The sequence below is a fragment of the Notolabrus celidotus genome, chromosome 10 (assembly GCF_009762535.1).
Source record: "Notolabrus celidotus isolate fNotCel1 chromosome 10, fNotCel1.pri, whole genome shotgun sequence".
Classification (NCBI taxonomy): Eukaryota; Metazoa; Chordata; class Actinopteri; order Labriformes; family Labridae; genus Notolabrus; species Notolabrus celidotus.
The window spans coordinates 24273473-24283290 of record NC_048281.1 but is presented as its reverse complement, the minus strand read 5'-3'; the positions used below and the strand labels follow the sequence as shown (position 1 = coordinate 24283290).

The following is a 9818-nucleotide window of genomic DNA, read 5'->3' as shown; positions in this document are numbered from 1 at the left end:
CATCCTCAGGTCAGCATGTCGTGTCCATTGCCACAAACAAGGAAGTGGCTCAGATCCTTTTTGGGCATGGCAGGCTTCAACCATCGCTTCATTCCCCAATTCTCTGCCAGGGCAGCCCTACTAACTGATCTGACTTGATCCCAGAGTACAACCAGATCCAGTGGACAGAGGAGGCTGTGGCAGCCTGCCTGACCTCCAGAAGTCATTAAGTAAGCAGCCTGTTTATACAGTCCAGATTTTGATGAACATTTCGAGGAGCTGTGCTAATTTAGAGACCACCAAATGATCAGCATCCAGTTGCCTACATCAGGTATTCTGTACCCTCAGCCTGGAATTTATTGCAGAATGGCTTGAAACCAAGCGGCAACCTCCGGTCTAAAAATATGATTCCAATGCCGAAGTGCTTAAAGCAGCAGTTCATCGAGAATCCGCTTGAGGCTGGCTCCGGAAGTACCGGAAGTCACATACACATGAATGGGAAAAAGCTGATCTTACAGCAGAAATAAACATGTTACATCCTGTACAAAAGACGAGTGTAGTCTGGATATCTCACACACTGTACAGGGGGTGAATTTTTTCTAACGCGGCAATTTGAAGATATTGAGAAATCAAAGGCCTTGAAGCTGAATCTTTAGAATATTGTTGTTTTAGTGTATCTTGTTACAACTTCCTCCTAGTGACAGCTCTATCTGCAACAAATGTGCTTGTTAAGTGTACTTCGGTTCTCTGTGTGTCTATGTCTGTTACTTTGAGTTTTGTTGCTGCTGACTGTCTTGGCCGGTCTCCCTTGAAAAAGAAAACTTTGATCTCAATGGGACAGCCTGGTTAAATAAAGTTTGGTCTGTTTGTTAGTTCACAACCTTTTTTATTGTGTTAATTGAGTTATGTTACATTGACCTCCGTTATAGGCCTAGTTCTTATAATTTTGGCTTGTGAATTGGTTCGCCTAATTTTGGGTAAAATAAAACCCACTTTTCTTTAAAAATGACACCTGTGTCTTGTGCTTTGCTGCTTGCTCCATAACAGTTTGGCACGTCTCTCAGTACAGATGGTATTTAAAGGGTTTGGCAGCTTGAGAGCATACTTCCATTTTTAACACAGCTTTACCTGTGCTGGTATTGTGAACAGAGGAACTAAAAGGTTAGCTCAATGAGGACATTTCTGTAACATTAGGGTCCACTTCACATCACTGCTCTTCTATGTCTTTTGGCTTTTTTTCTTCTCAGGGCAAATATTGACAAAAGCACATCTATCATGTTCTTAACAATACTAGGAGGTGGGTGGAGGGCGTGTGGGAGTGGTGGGGCTGCACTCATCTGCCAAGCATCCACCAGCATAACGTTCAGTCCCTTGAACATGGCCCTGAGCACCTCGTCCAGCTGCAGGGAGAACCAGTCGCTGTTGTACAGGCTCACCTCCTGATCCAGAGCCTGCAGGTTAGCAGATCGGATCACAACCGTTGTGCCTGGTGCTCTGTCCAGAAGTCTTAACACAGCCCGTCTGATGTGACGGAGCCGCCGTATGTACACCTCCACGGGAAAGGTGCTGAAAATGGGCCCAAATGCTGAGGACCACAACGGTGTCAGGACCCCCGGCAAGGCCGTCCAGCTCGTTTGAAATGTACCGCAACTCGCTGGCTATGACGGTGGAGAATCGGATTGGGTGGGCCCGTGGCATCGGTACTTCAAGAGAATATTGTGGGTTGCTGTCAACCGCCAAGAAGGCCCAACATTCTTAGGACTGTGCAGGTTGAATTCACTTAATTCTAAAGAGGAGAGAATAAACAGATGTTAAAGTGGGATGAACACATGAGGCAAAATGTAGAGTGTTAAAGTAAAGCTGAGGCCAAAAGCCAACACTGACCTGGCACTGAAGTGATGAGGTACTCAAACCACTGCCTCACAGTCGAGTCTCCGTACATGTTGATGACTTTGTTCTTTAAACAATGAGTGATGGCAGATGATTCATTGAACCGACGCATCGGCAGGCCCCCTAATGGCCGCCATGAATCCTCGTAGTAATATCCAGAAGCTCCTGGCTTGAAGAGATCTGGCTTTGCACTGCTGCTTTCTTCAAACATTGTGTCTGATAGAAAGAAACAAATGTTACATTATTGGAACACCAAGTCAGTGAGTGCATCAACCCTATCTGATCTGCTCATGACCCCCATGGCCCCAGTTCTCTCTGACACCTCGCTGGATGCCCAGGTTGACTGTTACAATGCTGCCTTATCCCTCAGCTTGGACTCTCTGGCTCCCCTTAAGAGCTGGATTGTGTCCTTTTCCTGCCCCGCCCCATGGTTCACCTCCGACCTTTGTACCATGAAGGCCACAGGTTGTCGCCTGGAGCGGCTCTCCAAGCAAACTGGCCTCACTGTTCACAGTCTGGCCTTTGCTGACAATGTGAGGTCCTACAAGGAGGCACTCTCCAAGACCAAAACCTCCTATTACTCCACCCTCATTGCCTCACAACAAATCAATCTCAACATCCGCAGTGCCCCACCCTGGACAGTTTTAAGAAAGCAATCAAAATGCACATTTTCCTCAAGGCCTTTCCCCATTAGATATCCCCACTTACCCCCCAGGCCCCCTACCTGACCCTGTGAAGCGACCTCGGGTTTCTTGAAAGGCGCTATATAAATATCAGTTATTGTATCTATATATGTATGTATATAATGAAAGCAAGCTTACAGTTCTGCATGATGCACAAACTATAAATGTCACAGCAGGTGTACTGTACCTTCCCTGGGAGGCAGCACCTTGATTCTGTCAGCTCCTGAAGCGTGTATAGGAACTTTGATGTTTACACCACTGAAATGAAAAAAATGAACACCATTAATCACATTTTTAATCACATGTTGAACTCCAGTTTTAACAAAAAAATAGTTATTTTTTTATAATAATCTTGATCTAATAATCAAATGAATGCAATACAATCTACTGTATGATCTAACATATATATATCAAACCAGCGACCTCTGCGAGGAGGACTAAGCCTTTGTATATGGGATACGCTCAGACCGCTAGGCCACCGGCGCCCCTGACTCATTCACATACCACTATTATCTAATTGATTGCTATGACACTATCTGGTCCTCAGATGATGAATCCTCATTATCAAGTCAACATCTTTATTTCCTGCAAATAACCAACAGTATCCCCATCAGTGATAGCTGTAATTTGTGTAATTTAAACAACAGAGATTTCCAATCATTACCTGCAAGTTTAACTTTTTAATGTTTGTAACAACAGGCAGACTATTGTCATAATTTAGCTCTAAGCATTGTTTCGGTAAACAGCCTACAGAGCTCCAAACAGGGCGTGAGCTCGTAATTTTTAAAAAAAGGTTCCCTACTGCAGATGGGAACTGTAGTTCTTAGAAACGACTCAAACAGGAGAAAATATTTTGGTTTTTGGACATAATTGTTGATGTGAAATGGTTGAACTCATGAATATTTACTGTAGAAGCTACAGTGGCCAAAGGAAACTTCAAACTGCGCTATTATCGATTTGTTTCCTGTTTAGTTCTTGGAGGTCTTGGCACCGATGAAGAGCATGCAGCAGGCTAAATGGACAATACTTCTTAACCCTCCTGTTATGTTGCGGGTCAAATTGACCCATTTTATAATTCATAATCTAAAAAAAGTGTTAAAGTATTATTTTGCATTTCTAATGCCACAGTGAATGAAGGCTAGAGGCATTCAAAAGTTCCTTCCATCTTAGGTAATATATGCCTTCCAAACCAGCTAAATACAGCATAAAAATCTGAGCAGCATGTGACTGAAGAGGTGTCTCGGGTTCATATATCAACATCACTACATAAAAAAAAAAATGAAAAATGAAAATAAAATAAACAAAAAGCTATGTCATGTAAACTGTTTATTTATATTTAGGGCTTTTCAATGTACATTTAAAAATGTTTTAAACGTGAATTTAATAAAACGAGTGAGTTATCCTCATTGAACCATGATCTGTGAGGATTAAAGAACACCATTGCACTAAATATTGAGTTAAATGGTTAGTAATGAAGTAAAAATGAGAGTAAAAACACGTTTTTGGATCAATGAATATGCCCCGAGTCAAGTTGACCCAGGACATTATTGCTGTCCCTAAGAAACGAACATACAGGAGGGTTAATCAAGTTGATCGATTGCTTTTGGGTGAAATGAAGAACAATGACTCGCTTCACTATAGCACAAACCCTCCCACACCCTGTTACAGTTTAGCACAAACCTCTGAAAGAGCAGCGCTTCCCTGTTGGTGATGAGGTGTTTCAGATAGCCTCCTTTGGCATGGTTAATTCTGGTGTCACAGCTGAGCATCTTCGGCTTGTAGCAGTACCATGGCTCCCCCGTGTAAAGGTCTGTGTAGTTGCACAGAGGTTGCTGGTCAGGGGGAGACACATGTTGCACAAAGTAGTTTCAGACAGGAAACCGAGGCGGAACAGGCTCTTAAAATACACTCGGTCGGGCCGTTCTTCTCTCAACCGTCGCAGCACACCCACAGCCTCGCTCGAATGCACCAGGGTTATCTCCACTTGTGCAGACCCCACCCAGAGGAGCGGGAACAGAGCAGAGTAGAATCCATTCTTGTGGTCCAGCACCTGACCTGCTACACCTGCTTCAAGCTCTGGGGTGTGAAGCCTGGCCAATATGAAATCCCCGCCGTAGTGCTTGGGTCGACCCTGGTAGTCGTGCATTTGGACGAGGACCTCCAGCTGCTCACCCACATGCCATTCTCTCCCTCCTTAGATGGAAGATGGCAAACAAGCTGTGCACGGGGTCACTGGTCAACCGCAGGGCGGGTGGTGTGAGCGAGGCAGGGGGCCAGGCCACGAAATAGAGTCCAACAGGTAACGCTCCTCCAGCTCATCTTCAGGGGAGGGTTTCTGGCCCAGCTGGGCGCAGAAGGTGCTGTTGTGATTAAATGTGGGGGAGATTGGTAGGGATAAAGGATGACTGGATCCTGCTCTGGAGCTGGTAGAGGGCTGAAGCAGTGCGGCAGTTCAGTTCTGGAGAGAAAGGGAGCAGAGTTTAGGGAAGAGACGGAAGAGAGAAGCACTTGTCAACATTTGGCAACAGTTGTGAGAAAAATGCTTCCATGGACAGGTAGAGACCTCAAGCAGAACCAGACTCACTGGTGGAACAGCTGACTGAGTGGGCAGATAAAAATATATGATAAGAGGACTGTGAAAGTCATCCAATACTGAGAATGACTCAGGCTTATTTTGGAAGCCAATTAAACCTCAAATCACGACGTTATGGTTTGCCTGCACAAAGTAGCTGTGTCTGAATGCATCTCTCTCTGTCTCTCTCTCTCTCTGCATCTCTGTCTTTATGTCCCCTGCAGAGCAGTGAGCACATAGGCGCTCCTCTCCGGGCAGCCATGTCTGTCTGTGTCTCCATGTCTCTACAGCTAGCTGGTGGTCACTCAGTCTGTATTTGGTCAGGATACGTCTTTGTTTTGTATCTCTGACACTGTACAGATATTCAGATAATTTATAATCACGGTTTAGGGTCAAATTCTACTTGGGTCTTTGTTTGGTTTTCTCCAGTGTTCTAAATACAGATCTTTGGAGTGCTTCATGATGAGTTTAATTTGGTTGTGTTTTGGATCAGTGCTGACTGGAGTCTGGCTGATAAGCTTCCTCACCAGCTGACTAAGGGGACAGTTTTCAGGGTTCAGCTCTTGGGTTTTTAGTGCTTTATATTAAAGTGAGTCTTTTGGGCTCTCTCTCTCTTCCTCTCTATCTCTCTCCTTCTCTCCTGGCGTTTCACTAAGCTTGGCAATCTGACAGGCAACAGGAATGTCCCTCCCTCGTCTGTTGTTGACCTATAACAGATGTTTGATTCTGTTTTTTTTTTTTTTTTTACTCCGGAGGAACTTGTGTCTCTGACTCTCATTTAATGCTTTTGAACTTACGGGGTTAAGATTTTACTCTTCCTCTTGTGAATCTGTGTAGTCTCTCCTATTCCAGGTCTCTATAATATGTTACAGTTTTGGTTGAAGTTGTTTATTGTCTAACTGAAACCTTTCAACCTAGATGTTGCACCTTAATACTGCTCTATTCTATACTTCCTGGAATGTGTTATGGGGTGCTGCTCTGTTGTCATTCCTTGTGTTTTCTCCATTTTTCCCATAAATTGGAGCTGTACCTAGTCGGAGTTGAAAGTCTGGGAATGTTGACCGACTGTAGAGACCCTTGAGACAACTTTTTGATTTGTGACATGAGAATACATTTCCTTTCATGTGTTTACATGATTGTGATATTTATTGATAGAGTAGTGATAATAGAAGCTGTGCTGGTAGCTGGTAGAAAACATTTCAGACACAGGTGTTGCAACATTCTGTACATCTTTAACGTGGCATCACAGATGATCTAAAAGCTGTATCAATGTCATCACCTCTGCCTCAGATCAAATCTGAAATACAGCCTGTATCATCTCCTCTGGCAAAAAAACAGAGTTTTCCCACGTCATTAGTGATGTAAAGAGTAAACTTGACCTCTGACTTTTTGTCCTTTTATAATGCTTTAAATCTGGCCCTGATATGAATGTGAGCTCTTCAGTTAGGAAGAAAGAAATTCCCACAAGGCTCCTTATGAATATGGCATTAATGAGAACGGGAGAACAGACCGACACAAAACAGAAAACATGATACCTCGAGCCATGAGTGTTGTGTAATACTAAGAAACACAATCTCTCTGTACAGAAAAGCTCTATATAAGCTCTTTGTGCTTTATGCAGACTCAGTACAGAAAAGCTCCATACTGTTACTGTTCTCACAAGCCATAGTATAATTTCAAAAGCTCCAACAGTAAAACATAAGGTCTATGATTGATGTATTAATTTACATTTCAATGTAACAGAGAAAAACACCAACCAACATCTTTCCTTACCTCCACAGTGAGGATGTTGCGCAGCAGGAAGATGAGGCCAGAGAGGGCTAGGAAGAAGAAGATGAGGGCATAATTGGGGAGATTTCGGCACATGGTGACCTCCTTCTGTCTCCCATGATCAGACCCTGTTCCTCTCTGTGTGGTCACCACAGGGATGATGGCATCACTTTGTCCTCAGCACATGATGCTACCGAATGAATGCTGCTATTCAAAGGGAAAAAGTCACACAAAAAGACATTTTTATTTAAAAACACAGCAAAACAAAACAAAAATAAAGAAGTGAATAAGGATTAATAATAATATTTCCCTTATAAATAAATTGGGACACTGCAAAATGTTGATAAGAACAGATTTTGCTGGTTTAAATCCTAGATTTAATTGACAATTGAGCAAAGACAACATGTTATATGTTGAAACTGTCCAACTACATTATTTTATGAAAAATATTTGCTCATGTGAAATTGGATGCTAGTAACATTTTTTTTAAGTTGGGATTTGGACAAGATAACACTGAAAAAGTTCTATAAATAAAAGAATAGTACAACAATGTCAGAATATTGTTCTTGTGCTTAAAATGCCAAATAATATGGGGATTTCATCATCTGCAGTACACATTACAATATCATTAAAAAGATTGTAGTCCAAAGACAAGGCCCAAAACCATTACTGAATGGCTGTGATCTCCAGGCACTTCGGCAGTACTGCATTAAAAACAGACATGACTCTGTAGTGGAAATCACTGCATTTGGAAGGTTTTATTTGAAATTTAATTAATATTTATGTTGATATTTTGGCAATAATAAGTAAAGTAAAATATCAAATTTTAGATTACTTGGAAAAAAAAGAAAACCTGACAGACAACTCGGGACCCCCACTTTGGGAACCCCTGATCTAAAAAACCACTGAAGAAATCAACTCGAAATCTCTTGGAAAAAAACACTTAATGCTGCTGTTGGTCGTCACACAGTAAACATCTGTTCAGAGAGAGGGACTTCAAATGTCAAAACTATTCCTCCCAACCAGATTTCCCCTTAGCCCCCAACACAGATCCGCGTGTGCAGTCATGATAGTGCCGGACTCATAACCAAATCGGAGGACGTAGTATGGGCCGCCCCTTAACCAATCAGGACAGAGGACTGGAGATTAGCTATGATTGGCCCATCATAACGGGAACGGGGGAATAATGACGTTGCTTGATACAAAGGCATTGGAAAACGCAGAGATTTCGTAATAGTCTCAAATTACTCCACTTATCGATGAGTACCGATAGGTATTATGAGCTTTTCTCCAAACCCAGCAGAAAAAAAAGCACCGTTTTTTTACACCATTCCTACCAACAGCAGCTTTAATTCACTTATTAGTCTTTTGTTTTATTAACACATCCAGTCATACACACATACATGCATCACATTACCAATAAGTTATTTAAAAAGAAATGCATCACTGTATCATAATAAGCAGCCATTTTATTATAATTGTTCTCAAACAATGTTCTGTCTACAAACTGACCAAATGAAGGTCTTTCTGCCTCCTGTCTTACCTCGAGGCTTCATTCAATCAGATTCAGTCGTTTCTACAACGACAGATGAGACATCCATCATCTATGCACTACACAGCTACTTTTAGAAATGGCTCTGGTGACAAGTATACGTCCTATACGTTCACACACTCAGACCTCAGACAAGCCTTCCATCTTGAGAAGTCACGTGAATAAGGTTAGTTTAATGGTCCGGTGCCAGTCATCATTAAAACAACAACTATCCAGCATTCGCAGACATGAATGACATGAGAATACGACATTAATGTTCAATGCATAGGAGGAAATAATCATGCATTTCTTACATATGGTCAAATATAATGCACTCCCGGTTAGCTAACAAACCGGGTTTCAGGCGTTTTAGTGCAGAATTGCTCCCCTACTTACACATTCCGACGACGGAGGAACATCCAAGAGAGCTGCGGGAGGAGAGCAGCGGGTCTGGGGTGGAAACAGCGGCGGCTACAGAGACATATCGGCGGATTCAGTGATGTTAATATGACGAGCCGCCTGGCTCTACAGAGCTCAGAATAATCATGATGGGGGCAAAATAAGACCGGGGTGGGGGCGGGTTGTAGGGGGGTTTGTAGGGGGGGACAGCCTTACTGCGACCTCTGGTGGTCAGTTATTTATGAACAAGTTGAGGACCATAGACTGTATAAAATAGGTTGAGGACACACAAATGTATATGTACGGAAGAGGATTAAGGCCACTGCAAAAAAAATGAAGGCCAATTTTTTTTTTAATTATTAGTATTTTTATGATGAGAAAAAGGTATAATTCTGTGATTAAAGTAAGAATTCTGAGAAATAAATCAGAATTCTGAGATTAAAGTCAGAATTCTGAGATTAATTCTGATATTAAAGTCAGTATTCTGAGAAAAAGTCAGAATTCTGAGATTAAAGTCAGAATTCTGAGAAATAAATCATAATTCTGACATTAATTCTGTGATTAAAATCATAATTCTGACTTTTTTTCTTATAATAATAATAATTTTTTTAAAAATGTACCTTAATTGTATTTTTTTTCAGTGGCCCTAATCCTCTTCTGTATATATGGAAGCAAGACATTCTCGAAACGAAAGAGCGGTCATTAAAATTACAATATATGAGTAGTAGGATTAAAATGACAAAAATAAATGTTGTGCTTTCAATACAGTAGGCTACAGCCACCCTTCTGTACTATGAACATTAATCAGGTCGTTCAGATCTTAGAGATGAAAACAGGTGTGCCGTTTTCTTAAAGGTATACTTACTTAAATTTGCTACCACTATGAAATCCATTACTTAGTTAAAGCTGCTGTTGGTAGGAATGGTGTAAAAAAACGTTACTTTTTTTCTGCTGGGTTTGGAGAAAAGGACATAATACCCATCGGTACTCATCG

At 41.9% G+C, this 9818-nt stretch overlaps 1 protein-coding gene across 1 annotated transcript; it reads right to left on the bottom strand.

Moving 5' to 3' along the window:
- Positions 1–518: 518 nt before the first annotated feature.
- nxpe3 (neurexophilin and PC-esterase domain family, member 3) lies at positions 519–9005 on the bottom strand. The gene is given in 13 exon segments (XM_034694685.1): positions 519–1235; positions 1238–1550; positions 1552–1662; positions 1665–1765; positions 1864–2085; positions 2740–2810; positions 4233–4398; positions 4401–4747; positions 4749–4803; positions 4806–4932; positions 4934–5010; positions 6876–7101; positions 8822–9005. Coding segments are annotated over 12 exon segments (1743 nt in total). The 5' UTR covers positions 6991–7101; positions 8822–9005; the 3' UTR covers positions 519–1197.
- Between the last annotated feature and the right edge of the window lie 813 nt (positions 9006–9818).